At 34.1% G+C, this 22,826-nt stretch overlaps 2 protein-coding genes across 2 annotated transcripts; one reads left to right on the top strand and one right to left on the bottom strand.

Moving 5' to 3' along the window:
* Nucleotides 1–3,359: 3,359 nt before the first annotated feature.
* LOC136816486 (alpha-(1,3)-fucosyltransferase 10-like) lies at nucleotides 3,360–14,861 on the bottom strand. The gene is made up of 4 exons (XM_067072823.1): nucleotides 14,701–14,861; nucleotides 6,013–6,261; nucleotides 5,178–5,435; nucleotides 3,360–4,521 (listed from the first exon to the last, which is right to left on the bottom strand). The coding sequence occupies exons 2-4, from the start codon at nucleotides 6,248–6,250 to the stop codon at nucleotides 3,551–3,553; spliced, it is 1,467 nt and encodes a 488-aa protein (XP_066928924.1). The 5' UTR covers nucleotides 6,251–6,261; nucleotides 14,701–14,861; the 3' UTR covers nucleotides 3,360–3,550.
* Nucleotides 14,862–17,302: 2,441 nt separating this feature from the next.
* On the top strand, nucleotides 17,303–21,156 carry LOC136816484 (testican-2-like). Its single transcript, XM_067072821.1, has 8 exons — nucleotides 17,303–17,410; nucleotides 17,812–17,959; nucleotides 18,078–18,193; nucleotides 18,297–18,375; nucleotides 18,603–18,764; nucleotides 19,115–19,357; nucleotides 19,531–19,743; nucleotides 20,688–21,156. Exons 1-8 carry the CDS (start codon nucleotides 17,354–17,356, stop codon nucleotides 20,753–20,755), a joined length of 1,086 nt encoding a protein of 361 aa, XP_066928922.1. The 5' UTR covers nucleotides 17,303–17,353; the 3' UTR covers nucleotides 20,756–21,156.
* Nucleotides 21,157–22,826: the final 1,670 nt, after the last annotated feature.

Raw genomic sequence — 22,826 nt, 5'->3', positions numbered from 1 at the left:
GTCTCATCACAGCCCCGTTGGAAGTTCTTCCCGCAATAGGGATGGAAATTCTATCGAAATCCTATGAGATAGAAATTCTATTGTTCCCAGGTCAAAAAATCCAATTCGAATGGTTTTGGAATACAGTTTGTTTTCCATTGAATTTCAAATGAGGATGATGAAAAAGAAAGTCAATTTTCAAGTAGAGTGCTGAAATTTTAGGTATTTTTCCCAACAAGGACGAAATTTTAGCCAAATTTTCTTGTGGGTAGAAGGTCCCACCGGCTCTGTAACATAGTGGTGTGTAAATAAAAATTATTTTTGTTTTGTTTTGAATTTTTTGTTACCATTTTGTATTGTAAGGCATTTTGTTTTTGTTAGCTTGTAGATATTTTTTTAAGACTTAAGTTTGTATTCGTTCATTTGTAATTTATATAAAAGGAATTTTGTTCATCTAGTCTTGTGCAGCTGATGATTGTATTAACATGAAACTTGAAGTACTCTAAAGCAAATTGTGTAATTTTTTTCTGAAAATTGTATCATGCTCCTTCGCCTTGTAGAGCACTCTTAAAGCATCGCTCAAGCTTTAATACATATTCAAATTCATTATGTAAATTACATGTTTTGTTATCCTGAATTTGTTCAGAAAGAGAGTATCTAATTATCTTTCTTACGCTTTCTTAAAGAACCAGTAAATTTTTCATAAGGCTCGGCTGTACTTGGCTGTACTTATTCTTGTTGGCACTTTGAGCCTCAAATTGTTCTTATCACACCCCTGTCTCTGTTCCTCAGTGGGTGTTGATTACCTAGTGGGGTGAGAAATAAAAAACCTGAAATTCACTGGGGTGAAAAATATTCTTTCAAATATTGAGTGGGGTGGCGAAAATTTCCTTGCTATTCACTTGGGTGAGAAAGAATTTTTTGCATGAGCTAAATTTTGGTTAGCCTGTGTGTTAGACTGTAAACCGCTTAATTTTATCGTGTTTTAACGATAGATGGTGCTGGCTAACTTTTGGTTTAGTGCTAGTAAAAATCTGCTTCTTACGTGCTACTAAATATCACTAGAAATATTATCTTAATTAGGTGGATCTACTCTTACACTGTAACAGGAAATGTAATGAGGTCTGGGGGGAGGGGGCTATAGAGGAGCAGTACGTTATATCAAATTTTATGAACTCTGGAACCTAGTAATGTTTAGTCAAGATGATTTAAGTAGAGGTCTTTCTTTCAGTATCTACGCAAGTGAGAAAGCCCCTCGAAAATCTTTCAGGCTATAACCTAGCTTTAAAGAAAGAAAGGGCCAAGTTTGGGCCAGTGGTTTGCGCTGACAGAGAAACTTTTGATTTTCAACCCCTCTCGTTTGGCATTTTCTAACGTTTTAAAATGGCCATGACAATGACCATAGAAGTCGGGTTAAATACAGTTAATATAATAGACCTTTTCATAAATTACGTCACGAACATCACTTGCCTCGTATTCAAACAATTACCATGGTGATTATATATTATGTCCCTTGAGACATTAAATGATTTTTTTTTTATAAATAAGAAGTAGTTCTAATAAAATCCACTGAGAGGTAATCACCTTGGTAATAATTTCAAAACGAGGCAAGTGATGTTCATGACGTAATTTATGAAAAGGTCTATTGAAGTGGAGCATTTGATGGCGAGCGAGCGAAGCGAGCAGATTTTTTTTGCTTTTTCGGATATTTGACCTCTAAAGAAGGGGGAGGAGAAAATTCTAGTGGGGTGATTTTTTGAAAGAAAAGTTCTACTGGGGTACGTTAAAATGAGGGCATTTCGAGTCATCGCACCGATGAGAGGCTGTAGTAGTACACAAATCTTTGGAGTAAAGAGTCCAAATAAAAACCAAATGGTAGACAAATTATTGTATTTTTCAGAAATATATATATTTCATAAATAAAAGTGATTATAAACACCTAAAAAAAGTGATATTACAGTGGGTTAAATCGTTAAATATCACCCGCGCGCCATTTCTGACGTGACTTCGAACGTTTTACCCCCGTCTTTTTGACGTTTAAGATTCGAACGTCAAAATTAGGAAACCCCATTCGGTGCGATGTGGGGCATGTGTAAACTTGTTATCATTTTCAATGGGGTGTTTTTTTACTACAACATTCCAGTGGGGTGAGTGATTTGTCTAGTGGGGCTGAAAAATGAGCCATTTTTGGAAAAAAAATTTCACTGGGGTGGCCAGTGGGGTGGATCCCACTGGGTCACAGAGGCAGGGGTGTCTTATCAGCCTTATCATGCTCTTATTTATAGGGTGTAATTAAGGAATTTAGTTATCTATACCCAATTTTTACTACTTTGCCCCTAAATTGCTTAAAATTTAGTAATTCCAGGCTTATTTTTCTTATTTTTTGGCGATTTTGAGTCTCGTTGCTCTTATAAAATTGTTCTTTTATAAAAAGGGTTTCTTTTTTCTCTTTGTGAAAAAGATATGATTGAAATTATTGACCCTTTTTACACGTCGGTCAGAATCTACCTGCAATTTTGAAGATGAATACGATCCAGTCTAATCAGAGTCTACTGGGGTTATCTTTGGGGGAAAGTTGATTTCACCCTCAAAATAGAAATAATGATGAACATTGAATACTTATTTTAACAGTGATTTGCGAAGAAAGTGTTGCTATGAAATTGTGATTTTGTAAATTTGTGATCTCGATCATGGAGGTATAAAGAAACAGGAGATGTATGCTATTGGTTACCAAGCTCGCCCTCCGATTAAAAAAGTTACGATGTGTGCATACTTATAATCCATAGGTGAAATCTTATTGGCACATTGAAGCTTTAAAAATTAGTTGAGACGAGATTAATTGTTTCTGACATCAGTGTAAGAAAATATTTGGACTAACAAAAGGCCTGTAAACTTGGCAATCCTTCATCAAATGACAAGATTTTTCGATCAATGTTTTCTTTAAGGTGAACTCTATTGCTTGATACTTTCCTCCAAAATTCTCCAGTGACTTTATGTCTACAAATTGAGTCTGAAATCATGTGTGCTTATAACGAACTTTTCATTTTCAGGCTTGGGAAAATATCTTTTCAAAACAAAATTGAACGGATAACGTAATTGAACATAAACTTGTTTCGCGGACGAAGTTTTATTTCATTTTCGTATATTAGAAGGCTAATATCTTCAATACTGATAGTAAGAATGTTCAGAGCAATCTTGGGTTCTACTAAAGAATCTTATTTCATCGGGCGAGCTTAGAATTTCTTTTGATACAGTTTATAAAAGAAATCAAAAGACATTCATTAACGACCAATTACCGACACATTCAACTCCTGTTTTTCTTTATACCTCCATGATTTGGTGAATTAATTTGCCGGCTAAATAGTAAGAAAACCACAAGATTAGAGCTTTAATATTACTGTGTGAGATGTCGATTATATTAAATACCCAAAAACGTGACCTACCGATGTACAAATCATTACCTAAATATATAAAGTCGTTGAAAAGTTATCTAAAATTATATAAAAAGCATTATTCCCAAAAGAATTCTTAAAAAAATAATTTATACCCTATGTAATTGTCATAATTGTTATCAGCTCCCCATTTTTCGTTTCATTTTAATCGCTTGTTCTTTACCCCCGTCATAATCCCAAAGCCAATTCTTTCGTTCCCAGTCCTGTGATCCCGGAACGTCGGGAAACGGAAATTGAGTTGGTTTTGGACAACCATAATGTTCCAATGTAGCCCGGTATTGAAGGATGGGTTCACCGGCTTTTTGGCGATTCCGATTCCGATGTATTTGATCGCAAACGTGACATTCGAATCCGGTAACCATATTCATTTTACGACCGGTATCCACTCCCCATTGCCGCTCCTCGAGTACTTTCTCTAGTTTTTTATTATCATTTCCCTTCGTTTTATACTCTAACAATTTTTCATATTCTGAAGAATTTTCGTCTAAATATTTGATATGTTCAGCAAGGTCTTTGGGTGATTTGAAATCCTCCACCATTATGACTGACTTTGGATCAGGAAGCCATTCTCGCAAATTTGAAGCTCCCAAATAAATGGGAACTGAACCCATATGAATAGTACGGAAGATTTTCTCCGTCATATAATCATTACATCTCGCATTTTCAAATGAAATGATAAATTTATATTTTTCGAAAAACTTTAGATATGCTTTATCAAACATAGTTAGAGGATCTAACAATACTTTAGGTAAGTCTTTATTGTGAAGGCATTTGCCATAAGAATCAATTTTGATGTATTTCATGAGCTCTTTCACATAAGCGTCTCTATCGGAGGGCGGGTTACACCCACTCTGAACGTACGCCACAGCCGCCAAACCTTCACTCCTCTTGAACTCTTCGCGTTCAGCTGTAGTATAAGTGAGCGGTTTCAGCAGGTATTTCATAGATCTGATATATTGTGTTGATATGGGATATGATGATTGTTGCTTGAAAGTACAAGTGTGATTAAAGACATTCATCCCCTCCTCGTGGTAAAAGATGGCGTTGTTTTTGGGAGACTCTTCGTGGGTCAAACCCCATTCGTGGTGTCCTGAAAAAATTAACAAAAATATCACTTTTCAGTGCCGTAGGAAGCATTTCCATATTAGGGGGGGGGGCTGAAGTTTAGTGACACCGCGAGGGCCAACCATGGTTTGGCCCGAGGGGGGGGGTTTGAAAATTTGAGCTCAAGATTGCTTGAAAATGCACTCAATTGTGACAATTATGACAAATTAAAAAAGAAAAACTTTGAATTATTCAAATTAATCATTTTTGAAAAAATTATTGGGGGCCATAGCCCCCCTTGCCCCCCCCCCCAGTTGCTACGGCACTGTTTTTATAAGAGGTTTGTTCATGTGAAAACGGATTGACTATACTTTCTGATCACTTTTAGCTTGATTGAACCAAAACTTTTTTCTTAAAACTTTCAAACGATGCACGTAGTTTTAAAGGTTTTGTTTTTACATAAGTGTTATTTCATATCAGGACAGTGTCTGCCTATTGTTGTGTTATGCTGATAACATTTTTTTCCCTCTTTCTGACCAATCTTGCTCCACACTCGTGTCAATCCAATGTGTAAAAGCGTGAATTAAAATTGATGAGTAACCAAACGATATCCCTCTTAACTTTTAAAAACAAAATCTTTAATGAGCTGATAAAGAAGAGAAATATTTCACTATAAAAAATGAGAAAAAAAAACACTCATACTTTTCTTTGGGAGTGGTAAATCCTTGACTGAAAAGTCGGTTCCGTAGAAGAGGAAGGCTTTAGTTTTGGGATGTGTCATCAATTCTCTATCCTGGCTAAAATAACAGTCTCCGACGAAGCACTTTTTGATTCTGCCCGTTTCGCCGGTGAACGGGGTCCACCAAACGATGAATGGAAGGTCCTCTTTTTCTGCTTGTTCTTTGGCTCCGATAACCGGCCTTCGAACTCGATCTACGGCGAAATCGTGCCAATTACCATCTGGAAGGGAAAATATAAACTGTATGCAGTAAACGCTCCCTAATTCGAAGTTTAACTTTTTGATACACTCCGTTATTTGATAATATTAAAAGTAACAGTCTACAAGAAACTCTCATAAACGACACTCTTCTATTCGATACAATCCCTTATTCAATGTAAATCCGATTACCCTGAAAATCGAATAAGGGCGAGCGTCAATATCATATCAATACATGCAAGTATTTATCGATTTCACAAATACATTTTTCAGGATGAAATCGCTAACTGTATACAAAATGTCCATTGGGCTTAAAAAAAATATGAATATTGGGGGGGGGGGTGGAGGATATAACATCTTTTGGAAATGTAGCCCCGTACATTATGAATTTTGACCAGCCTGATAACAAATCTCACCCCTTGGACAAGCATCAGTTGACCCCCGGACATTCAAAATCACCCCTAATCAGAGCAAGTTTGCCCCTAACCCCCTCCCCCAGACAAAATATCCAATATATCCTCCATCCCTCCCCCCTTGTACAAAAATTTTCTGGAAGAGCCCATTGAATAAAATAATCACGCAAAATTTTACATTACTTACTATCAAGTTCTTCCAATGTATCAGCAGGTGGTAGAGCTTCTTCTTCTAAAATGTAATCAGGAATATGATTTGACCCTCCTCCATGTTCTTCTCCTTCACCATGACCTTCACCTGCATCCAGAAATTCTACCTGGTCTTCACCACCATGAAGCAACTGGAGGACGGTCAGGAGACTTACAAATGCCAATACAATGATCAAAAGCAAATATTTCAGCTTCAACCTCATAATCCATCGCATAACGTATACACCTGAACAAAAAAAAAACAAAAAAAAATTTCTAGTCAAGTTGAAAACATTATGTATTGATTTGATGAACTTTTATACAGGCTAAAGCATATATTGATAAATAATAGAAAATATTATGCGAAATGTTTAAATGTTTTATGGCTTCTTTTATGAGTTTTATCAATATTACAATTCAAAAATTTAATGAGACTGTGCATAAGTAGGCATTTAAGAGTCTTCTGAAAAATGAAGAAGCTTGGACCAAATTTTACAGAAAAATAAAGTCACAATAAACTAACATCAGCAGGCAACTGAAAGTGCTCCTCGATACGGATTAAGTGAAAATTTTGCAGTTCTTTCAAACGGGCTATAAAAATTTTTGGGCTTATTATTTTACTTATGGGCCGAGCATGCTTGTGTAACTCATGACATTGTCCATTAATGAGGTCATGAAAATCAACCGCGCTAATTAATTGCAGTTGATATGATTTCATCTTTGGGATAGGCTATTCTTTATAGATTCCTTGATTTCTGTCATTCCTACCATTAGCAGAGATAAGTCGATAAGTCTGTCTACAGAATTTCATCCTAAAAAGGGCTTAAAAAAAGTGTTTGACATGAGTGCCCTTAAGTTCTTTTTTTTCATGAAAGTTCTTATCGACAACATTATTCTACATTGGTCTACATCTATGAAATCTTATATGACTAAGCTCTTAGCCTTCTTACTTCAAGAATTTATAAACCTTAAACTCTACAAAGTATTTTATTCTCAAGTCACAGTTTAACTTCAACACGCTCAATTTTTGCTCTTTTGTTTCTGTCAAATAAATGACAATTACCATGTATCACACCCCAATCTTCCCTTCAACCCTCAACAAATTATAAAATTTTACACTTTCGAAAGAAAATGGTGTTCAGTGATTAAGGATGTGTAGCACTGCAATTACTTGACTTTTCTTTCCATGCAATATATCCCCTTTTGATTGTTTGAAAACTGGTTAGGATGAAACTTTTGTTAACAACAAAACAAGCTTTTGAAAGCTCATAGCATAAAAAATATAAATAAAATAAATAATGACAAAATTAGGAAATACATGTAATGTAAAATATTTTAAAGCCAATGTGAAAAAATTGCAGGTAACCATAAATTTTCACAAAGCTTTGGAAGTTATTAAAGTCTTGCCAGGTGTTGCATATCAAGAAACTCATTGTTTTATAAAACGAATGCTACAATTATCATGGTCATAATATTCGAGAAAAAAGGAAAATCCCCACGAAATCTTACAACCACAAACGATCTGGAAGTGTTCTAGATTAGGTTGGAAGGGTAGAGTTTTAACTCTGAGTTTTAACGTTAGACTTAAGACTTAGAACAATAGGATCTAGAGATCTAAAAGTCCAAGTATGGCCCAATAAGGCTCAGAATATAGCCTGGAAGTCTATAAACTCCTCCCGAATTGAAATATTTGAAAGAATTTTTCAATTAGCCCAAAACAACTTTCTCACCCGAATTTTAAATTGCTAAAAACGAGGAGTTAACCAAAATTCTCAATATATTTTGCTGGGAATAATGTAGATGTTATTATTTTTGCTTTATCGAGTTTGTTTGCAACTAAGCTAATAGTATACATCTTTTTAAAGTCAAATTATACTATTAGCTTAGAACCTTGGCTAGTCAATACCCCAGAATACCCCTGTGTAATTTTTTTTTGGAATAGCCCAGGGCTATTCCATTTTTAAACCATACAGGGGTATTGACGAACTTTTCCAGGGGAGTCTGAGCCTTAAACAATTGCAAGGCAATTTTTTGATTGGACAAAATAAAACAATTAATAACGCAGGGATATAAGAATACTTGGTGTCTTCAGAAGTGTTTGCGATTGAACAAAATAAAACAATCTAAATATTTTCTAGGGAATGAATTTTTAGTTTTTCTTCTTTTTCTTCATCTTCGCCAATCCAGGGAATCTTCCATATATATTTATCATACCATACCGTGAGATTGGGTAACTTGCATCAGTGGAGGCTAACATGCATAGCCCTCAAATGAATGACCTATGGTCTAATGAATGGCTGGTCATTAAAATACAAAGTTAAATCAAAACAAAAACGGTAGAGTAGAGCTGCAAGCGAAGCTGCGTAATTCATTTGTTTTTAAGTTTTGCTGCTTTGATTGGCCAGTCATTTGATGGCTATGCAAGTTCCCCTCTCCTGATGCAAATTACCCGACTTCATGGTAGTTATTTTGGCAAACGTGACGGTCTTTTGAATAACTGGGTAAAGGCCACATTTTTGGTACACCTGTCCCTTCCGTTACGCTAAAAAAATTTCATCCTCAAAATTGCTTTAAAGCTATTTATTTGGATGTGTATATACCTCTATGATGATAATCAAGTATGTGCTCCTCTATATTACCTTTTTGCAGAACTGTAGGACCCTAGAAGTTGTTGTGGTTGATTTTTTTCTCATTTTCAACAAATAACTAAAAACTTGTTATTTCTACAAAAAAGAGACACTTATAAGACTAAACTTACTCTTAAAATGTTTCTACAAAGTGTTTTAACCAATTCCTAATCGTTTTTCATGAATTTACATTTTCGGGTTGGAGGGGTAGCCTAATTTGCGTAACGGAAGGGACAACTTTCAAATTTTTAATTAACATCTTTACTAGGAAAAAACTTGTTTCAAAAGATAGTTTGAATTTTAATAGTCAAATATGATCTTTTAACCTAAAATGATAGAACTAACCAGAACTAACTATATAAACTTACAAATACTCCTAAAAATTGTAAATATTAGGTATAGAATAAGCGTAACGGAAGGGACAAATTTTTCATTTGAAAATAGCTCTGTTTTGGGCCATCCAAGCCTCATCCCAAGTTTTAGATGATCCCTAAAATTTAGGTTACCCAATGAAGGTGACCCCTGAAACCGAAAATGTGACTTGCATTTCAGTTTTTCTTTAAAATTTTATATTGAGCATTCAAAAAAGAAGACGCGAAAACGCGTCCTATGAAGCCTAAGGGTTAATGAGACCCCTGGTAAAGATTTTTTATGGTCAAAACAACTTCGAATAACTCCTAATCGTCATTTTCAGGTATTTTGAGCAGTTTGGAGTCTTCAAAAAAAATCAAAAATTTTTGGTTAACCCTTTGAGCGCGCAGTAGTTTTGAAAATTTTGAAAAATTTCAATTATTTTTTTTGAAATTTGAAACTTCAAAATGGCGTAAAAGCTTGTATGTAGCTTTTGATTCAGACACTCGTTTTGGTACCAACCGTTGGAAAGGTAATTCTATACTGTTTCAAAAAGCATTGGGTTTAATCCCCTTTAAATCAAGTCCTAGGGAGCTGAGACCCAAGCTTTGGGACTTGGTATTTTGGCTGTTTCAGGACGCGAAAACACGTCCTATGGAGCCTAAGGGTTAATGAGACCCCTGGTAAAGATTTTTTATGGTCAAAACAACTTCGAATAACTCCTAATTGTCATTTTCAGGTACCGGGTGCGCCACAAAAAAGTTTCTCTCTTTAAAACTGATTTTCTCGAAATCTAAAAATTCTAAAAGAACCATTCCTATCCCATTGGAAAGAAGAAAAATAAACTTAAATTTTGATGGGTCATTTATTAAATTTGGTTCATTAGATCGAAAGTTATGCTCAATCGAATAAAAAAGTTACTTTCTGAATGTGCTCAAAAACGTTAAAAATTGACCTATCAAATCAAAAAGAAGCATAATTACATGATGCATCAGTAATTTCGTTTTAGTCATCAAAAATTATAATTAGTTGTCTAAATGACCTTTTGTTATATAAAGGATGGTTGAATTACATTAAAAGGAAGAGAATTTGTCAAAAAAAGCCCAAAAATCTTGTAAAATTCATAAAAATACATCAAATATTGGTTTCGAGGTACATCCAGCCTTCATAGACTTTATCCAGTCTACAACCAAAAATCTGAAGAAAATCTCGGTAAAAGTAAATTAAAATGATTTTGATGAAAACTCTAAACCCTTTTGACCGATCACTTTCAAAATTTATTTGTTTAATTACTGAAAAATGTTCTTAATCATGTAAAGCCTATTGCGATTGCTAGTTTTATAATAAAACTTTGATAGGTCGATTTTTAACGTTTTCGGGCACTTTCTGAAAGTAACTTTGTTTTTCAATTGAGCATAACTTTTGATCTAATAAACCGAATTTATTAAATGACCCCTCGAAATTTAAGTTTATCTTTCTTCTTTCCAATGGAATAGGAATGATTCTTTTAAAATTTTTTAATTTCTAGAAAATCAGTTTCAAAGAGAGAAACTTTTTTGTGGCGCACCCGGTATTTTGAGCAGTTTGGAGTCTTCAAAAAAAATCAAAAATTTTTGGTTAACCCTTTGAGCGCGCAGTAGTTTTGAAAATTTTTTGAAAAATTTCAATGATTTTTTTTTGAAATTTGAAACTTCAAAATGGCGTAAAAGCTTGTAGCTTTTGATTCAGACACTTGTTTTAGTACCAACCGTTGGAAAGGTAATTCTATACTCTTTCAAAAACATTTGGTTTCTTTCCCTTTAAATAAAGTCCTAGGGAGATGGGACCCCAGCTTTAGGACTTGGTATTTTGGCTGTTTCAGGACGCGAAAACGCGTCCTATGGAGCCTAAGGGTTAAGAGATAAAAAGAAGTCATTGTAGTGTAGCAAATGTGAGAACAGTCTACAATAGGTCTTTCAACAATGCAATAACTTCAGATATCTTGGCTTTGAAGAAAGAAACACTATAATGAACATCCAAGTCCCTGTAACACTCCCTTTTAAAAAAGGCGTAACAGAAGGGACATCAAATTTTCCAAGGAGATAACTCCCACCACATTGTTAATATAAAGTTTAAATGTACCTGCAAGTAAGAAGTCTAATGAGGGTAGTAGTCAACCAAAAGGAAAAGTTTTTAAGTCGAAGACTTGAGATGCTGTTCAATTTAATGTTTGCGTAACGGAAGAGACAAAACCAACGCACATTTCCAATGGGAAGGACTGTCAATGAAAAAACATGTCAAAAATAGAGGATAATGGTTTGCAAATTGAATTTGGAGTAATCCCAATGGTAACTTGTGAGAAATTTAACATAAACTATAGCTATTTGACAAAGATTTTCTTGAAAATGAATTTGCGTAACGGAAGGGACAAGATCAGAGTCGCAAAAAAACATGCTTTTTAGAAAAATGCAAAACCTGAGCAACAGTGATGAAAAAAGTATTTACTCAAAATATTGTGAAAACTCGCTCCTATCAATATTAGGTGGACTGAAAAAAAATTGAAAGTGAATATTTTATCCCAGTTGAAGAAAAAACAATTTTGAATCTTATTTTTTTTTGCATTTTTCGTAGAAAAATGTGAAATTTAGACTTCTGCAGGGTCTGTAAGAGGAAAGACTGTCCTATTGCTGGCCAAACTCTGATTGTAAGGGCACTTTCTACCCCAGATCAATAATCAATTGGAAGTTTTGCAAGTTTAATGCTAGTTTTCAAGATATAAGCAGTAAAAGTCAAAAGCGTAACGGAAGGGACAGGTGTACCAAAAATGTGGCCTTTACCCAACTAATTACTCCACAGCAGTTACCAAGAGACAAGATAATTTATCATGTTTTTATTGGCTGAGGGAAAGTAATGTATGTGGAGTAATTAGTTATTCAAAAAAACATCGCGTTCACCAAAACATCTATAAAAAAGCCAAGACGTTACTAATCAATAAAATCGATTATCAATTAAAATTGATAGCTAATTGATAATTAATCGATTGATTAAATATCGATTAAAAACAATAATCGATAACTAATCCGCGCCTAAAAAATTGTCAGTATCATTAATATCGATCAGATATAAGATATCGATTATATATATCAATTAGATATTGATCCAAGTTTCATCGATATTATCGGTTTAAAATCGATAGGATCGAGGTATCGATTATATTGATATTAATCAATATTATCAATTATTAACACTGTAATTGATATTATCCAGACCCGATTAATTAAACTTGTTGAACCAATCGAACAATCAAATTAATCGAACTTCATCGAACGATTAAAGTTTGAATAAAAAAATTAATCGAACCTAATCGAACACTCACAATTTTTGAAGCAATAGCAGTTCGATTAGTTCAGTCAGTAAAAAGTTCGATTAGTTCGATGATATTAAATCCTTATATCTTCCCTCGCTTGCAAAAACTTTGTCCTGGCACGCGATTGCTATTTCGACAGTTCCCGGACTTAACAGCTTGACGTTTATTGTACCTGGATATTTGTCTATCCGGAATAAAGTCCTTAGCCCCTCTGTTGCGATTTCGTGCACGGCCGAGTGGCGGAATAATATGCCCCAACAAACTGCATCTGGCGCTAAAAGGATATAGGAAACGTGTGTAAAAATTGGTTTATCGAACTGATCGAACCGAAACCCATTGATCGAACTTAATCGAACACTCACAATCTTTTAAAAAATCTTAGAGTTCGATTAATTTTTTTAATTGAACTTTAATTTTTCGATAGAGTTCGATTAGTTTGATTGGTTCAACAAGTTCGATTGATCGGGTCTGGTATTATTGATTAAAAATCTATGGTGATAATTAAATTGAGTGCTAATAAATTGTGAGCATCAATATTAGCTATCGATTATCGTTTTTAATCTATATTTAATCAATCGCTTAATTGTCGATTAGCTATCAATATTATTCGATAATCGATTTTATCGATTAGTAACGTCTGGAAAAAAGCTCCATGAAACCTAGCCTAGTTAACTAAGCCCGTATTCACAAGGCTAGGACACACGGCTTATGGCAATATAGCGTTTTTCGGCGCTTTAAAGATTTTTTATATTTACGGATTTTAAGTTTGCCTTGGAATACTGGCTTAGGGAAAGGGCGCGTTCATAATATGAACGCAGGATTCGGTGAGCTTCTGATTGGTCAGAGTGGGTCACGTGGTAAAAAATCGGGAGTTTTCGTGAGTGATAGAAGTTTATAATTATTTTATCAGAAAACGAGTAGAAGAGGATGGGACTCATTGAATGCAAGATCTCTCTTCGATTATATTATGATGTGAGACTATTACCATGAGAGAGCCGAGAGATATATTTGGAATACTGTATCAGAAAAAGTTTTCAAGACCTGATCCCGACCTGATAGTGCTTCTCTTGTTTTTGGGAAGAATTGAACTGATGAAGAAAAAAGAATGCTATTCGTCGTAAAGACAGCAAAAGTTGCTTGTTTCCAGAATGGCAAATAATAAAGTAAAGGTTTGTGATTGAACATTGACTATCGTATGTGGCAATATATAAGAGAGAGTACTTGTACAGATCCTATGCTGTAGTTCTGTATTCTGATTGGATTGCATGACATTATATTGTATTATACTGTAATGGATAGATGATAGACAGTTCTTGGTTTTTGACTGGTTGTGGCTATCTTGTTGTTTTATGAATTTGAGACTTTATGCTCGATTTTACAGACAATTACATCTTTCGTTTTCGAAGAACATAAAATTGTCGGTGCTTATTTTCAGTGACAGCTATACGAATTCAAGACTCAAGAAAATGTTTTTTTGGGGGGATTGATTACATTGTTTTGTATACGGTATTTTAGCCTGCTAGTCTAAAGTAATTTTTATTTATTTTCTTGAAGGTTATTTTTATGATGAGCTTTGTAAAAATCGTACAAAATACTTTTATGTCAAATCACAAAATTATCACTCAAGAAACGAATTTTGTCTCTTGTTGACTTTTCCATAAAACACGAGCATAACTTTTTGAAAAAAATGAACAAATTTTTCCTTCACTCTCCATCGGCACACTTTACAATAGAATTTCATTTTATATTTTACAAAACGAGTGCATAAACTGTAAGACAGAGAGTTTGTTTATCTAATCTTACAATAAGAGCCAATCAGAAGATAGAAAAAAGACAAAATAAAAAAATTCTAAATAATGTTTTGATATTATGTTCTGTGTGTATATTTTTGATATGAAACGGAATTAAGTCAACGACGAATAATTATGCAAATTATGTGAGTTTACGTTATCCCTCGCCGCGAAATTTGAATTGTCGTTGTTGTCAGTTGATAAGCTACCGAGTTTACTGTCCCTAAGCTAGTTATTCAGTCACAACTTAACCATCAGATTTATCCAAGTGACTGAATCAAACTAGCTTAGATTTCTAGGCTACATGAAACCTGGCTCTGCTAACTTAATTTTGAGTTTGAACAATCATAATATAATCCTTTTGCCCACTTACGGCTACTAGTACTACCGCTCTTTGATCTTTTATTAGTTTCTTTAGTTGATTGCTTGTGTGAGCCATGACTCGCGCCTCATTTCTTGAAATGGAAGCATACATGACACAGTAACAGTATCACAGTATTTCCCAAGCTTTTGGACATTTGGTGATTGGAGAAAAAAACTTGGTAGCTACAAGCTAGTTAAGTTAAGTTTACCTCTCTATCTGTAGTTGCAACTCTCTAGTTTTATGTTCTGGTTGTTGCAGTTGGTTTTCTCTTGTCTTAATTTGTGGTTTGTCGTGTCATAACTCTTTCTTTGAACTTTTCATTTCATGCAAATGTTGATGATCAAAAAAGTAATTAAAGTGAGCGTTTCGAAGCGGAATTTGTATTTTTTTGCATGTTTGGCGCCTCTTAGTGAATTTCCGGGAATTTTAAAAACGAAAGTGAAAGGTTGGGTGTATGAAAACTGCAAAAATTCTTGTAACATTTTTACGTAAAGGTATAGATTATAAGTACTTCAAAATTAGGAGTTAATAGATTATTCTAATTATCAGAAAATAATGTTTTTTTTATATTTTCTATAAAAAATAACCATAAAATAACTGGATTGTTTTATATCATCACCCCCGTCTATTAAAACGGAATTTCAAGGATTACATTTTGAGTCACAGCGAGGAAGAAAAAGGAGAGCGACAGCTTAATCAAAACAAAATTTTGTCCTGTCGGGTTATGGTTGAAAAAATGACAAAAGATAAGAACCAAACTGACTGACTTGTTGGATGTTCACACAGGGACAGGTAAACATTACTATAGACAGATTTTTTACTTTTTTGAGACCTTTATTTTCTTGATCTATTGGGAGATGAATTTTCCATCCAGTGTTTTTTAAAAAAGAACTATGTATACTTTTTTTGAAAGATCATCTTGTGTCCTGTCCATCTTGTATTTCATCATGTGGTGTGTATTACATATTGTATTGTCTGAATGAACCCGTTAGCATTAAATTGTAATAAGAATTTTATTTGTGGCTTTAAACATGATACCGGTCAACTGCTCTAACTTGGGACGATTGGTCGAAACATGGGACTGTTGCATATCTGGTCTGTATTTTCACTTATTGTAAAATCGAAAGAGAAATCTTGTATCTTTTAATACGCCGTTCATTAACTTAAATCAAATGACTTTGGAGTTTCGGTGAAATGGTGGCCGAATGGCCGTCCCATGTTTTGTCAGGTAGTCCCAAGGCGGCAATCAAAAATATGTTGCGTTCGGGTCGTCCGACCGACTGTTTAATTACAAGAAAACCCGATTCGGAAAGTCGGTAAAATCGTCGGTTTTTTTTTTGGCGCTGCTCACAGGTTCAGATCTTTCCCATAATATGGCGGGCACGGGCGAACAGAGCATGTCTTTGAATCATTATTTTTTGTTTACTTAACCCACATTGAGTTCTGTTCAAGTTTTTTCATGTACCCTTATTGAAATTTTCATGTCAAAATTCAGCAACGCGGTAAAGGCCAATACCCTGGGGTCAGAAAATTAAGGTTAACACATGCGCGCGCACATTTAGTTTGGCAAATTAAAGATGGCGGCATAAGATTCTATTGATTGCCGACTTGATTCATCGGGATTTACTAGATCTTAAAAATCCGACAAAATTTACTACCGACCGACCGACCAACCGACTGGATTTGAAGATGTTTTAGGACCCGAATGGAACATATTTTTGATTGCTGCCCAAGTTGGAGCAGTTGATGGTACTTCAATTATTCAATCATAAAGCACAAACCTAGGTGAACCTGGGGGGGGGACTTAGGCGAAATTAGGTATGGGTGATGGGGGCGTGCTGTTGGTTAGGGTCCCTTTTTTAGGCTCTGAAGATATCTGACAGGATCCCAAATTTACTGACTTTCAAAATGTGTATCTGACAGGGTCGGCTTTTGGTTATTTCAAAGACAATTTTCAGGGTGAAAGATTTTTTTTTCAATTCTGTTGTCTACGTACTTTTTGTCATTTATACCACTTTTCAGGCTGGATTTTACGACCTGACAGGGTCCCAAATTTACCAAACGTTCATATGATAGGGTCCACTATCTCTCACAACCCATGCAGCAGCAAGTCCCTGTAGCCTGTCTAAAAAATACCAGAATGTATAACCAGAATATTTTCAAACGTTTTGATCAAATGTTTTCTCTATAGCACTACTGCCAGTATGTCAATTGGGTTTTCCTCTAATAAATATAAATTTTCAGCTTTAATAGACCTTTTGCTAGTTAAATTAGTTAAATTTCTGCTGGAGTAATTTGTTATCCAATAGACCGCCACGTTATCCTAAACAACTATTGATCGCTTAAACGTGAAACATCTACCATAAGCAACCTCGCCCCCGTGTATCCCAGGCTTTAATTTCGTTACTTATTGACGCCAGAGAATACCCTGGTGTTGGCTGAACAATACAATACGTCATGAAAAATCTGACAAATGGGAGAGGGATGTTGACATCAGACCAACTTACAGTATAGTTGTTTTTAGGTGTTGAATAACAAATTACTACAGCATAAATTCTTATCAATAGTGAATATTGAAAATAGTGTGCTAATCGTGAGTCATGGTTTAGCCTCTAACTTTGTTACTGATCTTTTATAGAAAGAGATTTATATACAGGAATAAACTGGCCTTTTTAACAAAGGACATCATTTATGAACAAAAACCTACATCAACTGCCATTTCTCTTAAAAATCATAAATTGTAAAAGACCTTGTATAAAACTAACTTCAAAGAAAGAGAGATATACTTTTTTGTGTATATTAGGCAGTGTTTAACTTTGAAGTGGACTAACTTCCTTTTTTTTTCAGCAACAATTTAAAAAATGAAAATCTTTGTAGCGGTCTGTCTTGCATTCATATTGGTGGAAGCCAAAAAGAAGGTACGAAGTTTCTTAATTTAATGCTGTCCAGTTTTAATACTCTACTTCATTTTCAATATAACAGTTTTTTTTTAGGTTCAGCTGATTTGATTTTTTCAGCACTTTGAGCCTCAGATTGTTCTTAAATCATATTTTGGTTTTTAGGTATTTTAGGCTCTATTCTTTGGCAGTGTCTTTTTAGACTATAAAATTCCAATTTTAATGGAATATTTCTGCTGTTTTATCCTGGTTTTGGACTAGGAATGGGAGGGATTGTGACTAAGAACTGGAAAATATAGCTTTGTGTAATATGAGGTAGGTTTATTTGATTAGCAGAACTAGAATAGCAAGCTGAAGATATTTGAGATATTTCCATAGGTAAACATTTGATTTGAGAAAAAAAACACTTCTTGTGACTTCAGGAATGCAATTTGAAGTGTTCAAAAGATGACAAACAGAAAGTGTGTGGTAAAGATGGTGTTACCTACAAATCATTTTGTCATTTGCAACTTCAATCTTGCCACCAAGGAAAGGACATTGGCTTCGCATGTGATGGAACTTGCCCATGTGGTAAGTAATATTCATCCTAAACTTATATTACTGGAAAGTTTTCTCTAAAACTGGAATCAATATATGCTGAACATATGAGTGAACATTGAGTGAATATGTCTATTTCTTATCTTTTCAGATCCGCCAGAGGTCTTCAAAATGGATCAAGAAACAGTGAAGAAGATTCAAGAAGCCAGATCACTCTATCAACTTCAAAAACACGAGAAAGAAGAACTGAACAGTGCTGATACTTTTGTAAGTACATTTTTAATTATGTTAAAAGTCAAATATCATCAATCTTTCTTCATTATAAGGTATTATAATGTAAAAACCTATCTTTTAATATCTTTTTTAATAGTTGGCCAGGGAACTTCTTGGTGAAGACGATCTGAAGAGACATATCGCTTTTAAAGTCATGGAACAGGATAAGAAGCAAGGTAATGTATTTAATCAGTTTTCTATGCACGCTCGATCTTCAAGCAACGCAATTTATCTTAGAGATTGAAATTTTATCTACAATACAATGCCCTAAATCTTCTTGAGCACTTTGCAATTCTAACATTTATTTATTTCCATTCGATCAATCAATCAATCGTAATATTCAGAATATCATAGTGTCCATAGATTTGCTGCTCTTATTTCATTAGTATTTATCCATTTTCAGAGTGTCAATTAAGTGAAATGGCAGAATTACCAACTCGACTTATTGATTGGTTCCATGTACTTCGCATCAATGAAAAGGTGGAGGATATGAGAATCCAACGTATTGAAGGTGAACCCATCATGAAAGAAGAAAATTTCTCTGATGAAAAAATGAAATCAATGTGTAAGTTGGTTTGTTTCTATGAATTTATAAGGCAAGACCAGTTGAGTTTTTTTTGACAAAAATCTCACGACATTGGATTGTCCAGTAAAACATTTAACATTGAGTTCTAAAAGGCCCTATCAGTATTTTCTTTTAACTTCTATGACGGAGCTCAATATTTGTAGTGTCTCAATTTTGGGTATGATGTAGAGCAAATATTCTTATAATTTTCAAAATAGCCAGATTTGATTTGAATGTTATGTTGCAAATTTCATATGATTGTTATTGTTAATGCCTATCAGTTAAAAAGAGTCACTAATTTCCCATTGCCAAAAAAATCACACTATATTATAAGTGTTCATATCTTTTAGATACCGAATTAGCTTGTTCTGATCACAAAGACCAAAAAGTTGAGAAAGCAGTTTGTTTGAAGCCTGTACAATGGATGTTCCATCACCTGGATGCCAATGGTGATAACCATTTGAGCGCAAGCGAGCTCTCAGACATTGAGGATATTCAGAACGAGAAATGCATCAAACCTTTCTTGCAATCTTGTGATCATGATAAAGATGGAAAGGTTGAATTAGCTGAATTCTGTCGTTGTTTGTGTGTCTGTAAGTCCACTGGAATTTCTTGATTACCTTTACATGCACGCCTTAATGTGTGTGGATTATGATCTTTTAATCTGGCGATTATGCTACTTTTTTATTAGATAGAAAATACTTTGGATGCGTTTGATTTCTGAATGAGTGTGTTTTTGCTCATTTTTTGTTTTCATGTTTTTTAGCTCCACCTTGCACAAATGTCATCAAGAACGTACCAATCTTGATGGTTCGTGGACAACCAGCACCTATGCCTGGTTTCTTTGTGCCAAGATGTGATGATGATGGTTTTTTCATGCCTGAACAATGCAACCCAATGAAAGAATGTTGGTGTGTGGACAGAAACGGTGGCGAACTTCTTGGTACAAGAACTAAGAAAGGCTCTGCTACCTGTGATTGTAAGAAACTTTTACACTTTTGTAATTCAACACTCTACGCGTAGAAAAAATTGTGTAGACGTTCATTATTTTTGAGGCTCCATGCAAGATGATAGACGATTCTTTGCTAATAGCTCATTGTGGCTGTTTGATCTACTTTGCAAAAAAATGATCCGACTTTTCTCATATTTTCCCACCTTTCTATTAGTGGCTTTGAAGAGCAAATATTTTTGTCTGACGGAATGATGGCGTATAAAATTACATTTGATTTTTATCTAATAAGTGTTAAAAGGGGATCTAACGTCAAATCCTTCATTACACTTTTTTGGAAAGTTTTAAAAAATTTATAACGAGAGCTTTCGAAAGAGCTATGTTACATCAAAAGATCTTCAGTCAATGTGTTATAATATCCCTTTAAAGATTTGTACGTGTGACGTCATCGTTGGCGTTTTGTTTTAGAAGCTAGCACACATCTGTGTTGATTAACAGGATTATCCCTCTATTTTTAAGGCTTCGATCGTAGAAATTTCTATAAGGCTTTATTATGATTTATTAATTGCATCTAAAATTCGGCAGGATGGATGGGATACTTTGGAATACTTTTCAAAAAGTTTGTTCTTTAAAGTGCGATTACAAAGATATATTTTTTATCCAACAAAAGCTTTTTTTGAAGCCATTACAAGGCGCTGTTTCCAAAAATGTGCCTGTTCAACGACTGATTTATGAAACTAAATTGCAACCATGACGTCACAAAATCCCCTCTTTCTCAAAGAAAGGGAAAATTCAAGTATCAATAACTTAATGAATTTAAAAGATTTTAAGTTCGTTCTTTTTTCAATATTTTTGTTTCTATCAGAGCTTTCCTATGTAAAAAAATGAGGTACATGAATTTTCTGACCTCACATCCCCTTTAAATGTTTCTCTGAGACTTTGATTGATATATAACCTCTGTGTTACATTTTCAGCTTACAACACAAAGAACCCTTCATCACGACTTGTCCCTTTGAATATCAACAATGAGCAAGGACACTAATAAATTACAATAGTGTTTGAATCATTTTCGAAAATAACTATTTATCGGAAATTTGTTAACTTTTTGTATATGTAAAATATATCTATAGTTTTTTATACTCGAAACCTTTTCATTGTACATTTACGTTGGTGTTGATATTTTTGACATTGTACGAGGCTTCAGAAAAAGCTTCTATGTTTTGATCTACTCAACTGAAAAGAGGTGTCTTACATAGCTTTTCATCTAAAGGTGTTTTCGAAAAGTTCTTTATTGGATAAGCGCCAGCTTTTTCTCCTTCTGGTGTCAGAAAAATATTTTTATATTTATGCGTTTTACATTTAGTTTTTTTACTACCGCTGAACAACTATATATCACCCTTATTTTTTGTACGTTAAAAGAAAAACAGATTGAGAATTTTAGTAGATTTTTTTAGTTCAAATTTTTTTCTTCTCTATATTTTTTTCTCTATGAAATATTAGTCTACAGGGGAGTCTCTTTACAAATACTAAGGTCATTGTTGTCATATTTTTATCGAATGATGTGATCATATTTTGATAAGTGGCTGAAGTAATCTCTTGATGAAAAATGTAAACAAAACATTATCAATGATAAGATGTGATTTCATCTGAATGACGACTTCCGCTCAACTTTTCAAACTGTCTTCAACATGGAACAGTTTCTTATTTCACACAAAAATTAGTTTGTTTTAAAAACCTCATAGAGATGTCGACTCCATAGTAACTTATTTTCCAAGTTTGTTCAAAGATGACATGTTTGAGGAAACCAATACTTTAAACCCATACGTTTACCATTACGTATGTCTTCTATAGTTTGCTAAATTTTCAGAATGACACAGACCTTTAGCTATATATAACATATGCGTTCATAGAATGAACTTGATACGTTCAACGTATTTTAAATAGCAAACTGAGAATGTTGAACTGGACGGCTTTCCCTTTGAGATGCATTTCCTGCAGCTAACGGTTTTAAGGGCTCTGACCATAGTCAGAAAATAGATTTTAGTATCTGAACATAAAAGTTATGTTTTAGATTCTTTGACACTTTTAACAAAGAATTGCCTTCATAAATTGCTTTTTAATCAAACCCCTTAAGAGTAATTAAGAACTTAATTGCAAAAATGACGTTATGAACTTTAAAAAGACGTTAATAATATGTTGCATCACCTTCTTTTATAAAAAGTGCTAAGTTTTAATGGGTAATTAACCTTTTTGTTTCGAAATTTTTTCAAACTGTTCGCAAAGAATTGAACTATTTTAAATTTTGCGGAAAATTTTTCTAAGAAGATGTGTCAAAAGTTATGACTGTTTTTTTAAGCAAAATCCAGATGAAAAATTGATGAAAAACCACTATTTTGAAGATTTCGAGACAAAGAAGCATTTACAAAAATTTTCCGCAAAATCTTTTATTGTTCGGCAAAAGATACACCATCTACTGCGAACATGTTTTCAAAATGTTTTTTCTTCATCGAAACTAAGCTCTTCAAAGTTGAAATACTCTTCCTCGCAAAAGTCTTCATTTTCTTCTTCATCAAATCTTTTCAATGCAATTTTTGAATTTTCAGATTCAGGAATAGTTTGTCTAACATAAAATGTATAACATACCATAGTTTTGTTGGTTACATCAGTCAGAAAACACATTTTAAACACGGCAATTATGAAAAATTCACTATGGTCAGAGCCCTTAAGAGGGAAGTGATGACACCACGGGATTCGTCCTATCAACAAAGGATCGATTTATACTGCAGTGCAAAAAGTAGAAATAGTAACAGCCTCGGTTTGGTTAATGCAACCAAAATCTTTTATCTGATTATCCACCTCAGATATTTTCACCACCTACTCAAGAAAGCTACCCCTCGTATTAAAAATGTAAAAATGGCAACAATTAATTTTCTTTCCCGCATTTTTCACTTTCAGTGCAAAAAAGCCCGCGATTAACTCGCGGCCTCAAGATCTTCGCTCGTTCTATCATTACACTGAAACCTCTTTGATAATTGCGCAGGAAAAAAGACATGATTGATCCATGCCTACCACTAGCACTCGAGCCCCGACAGAACTTAGTTTGCCCCGGTGGT

The sequence above is a fragment of the Clytia hemisphaerica genome, unplaced genomic scaffold, assembly GCF_902728285.1.
Source record: "Clytia hemisphaerica strain Z4C2 unplaced genomic scaffold, Clytia hemisphaerica genome assembly, whole genome shotgun sequence".
NCBI classification, from domain to species: domain Eukaryota; kingdom Metazoa; phylum Cnidaria; class Hydrozoa; order Leptothecata; family Clytiidae; genus Clytia; species Clytia hemisphaerica.
Note: the sequence above shows the minus strand (reverse complement) of the source record. Positions and strands in the feature narration are given on the sequence as shown.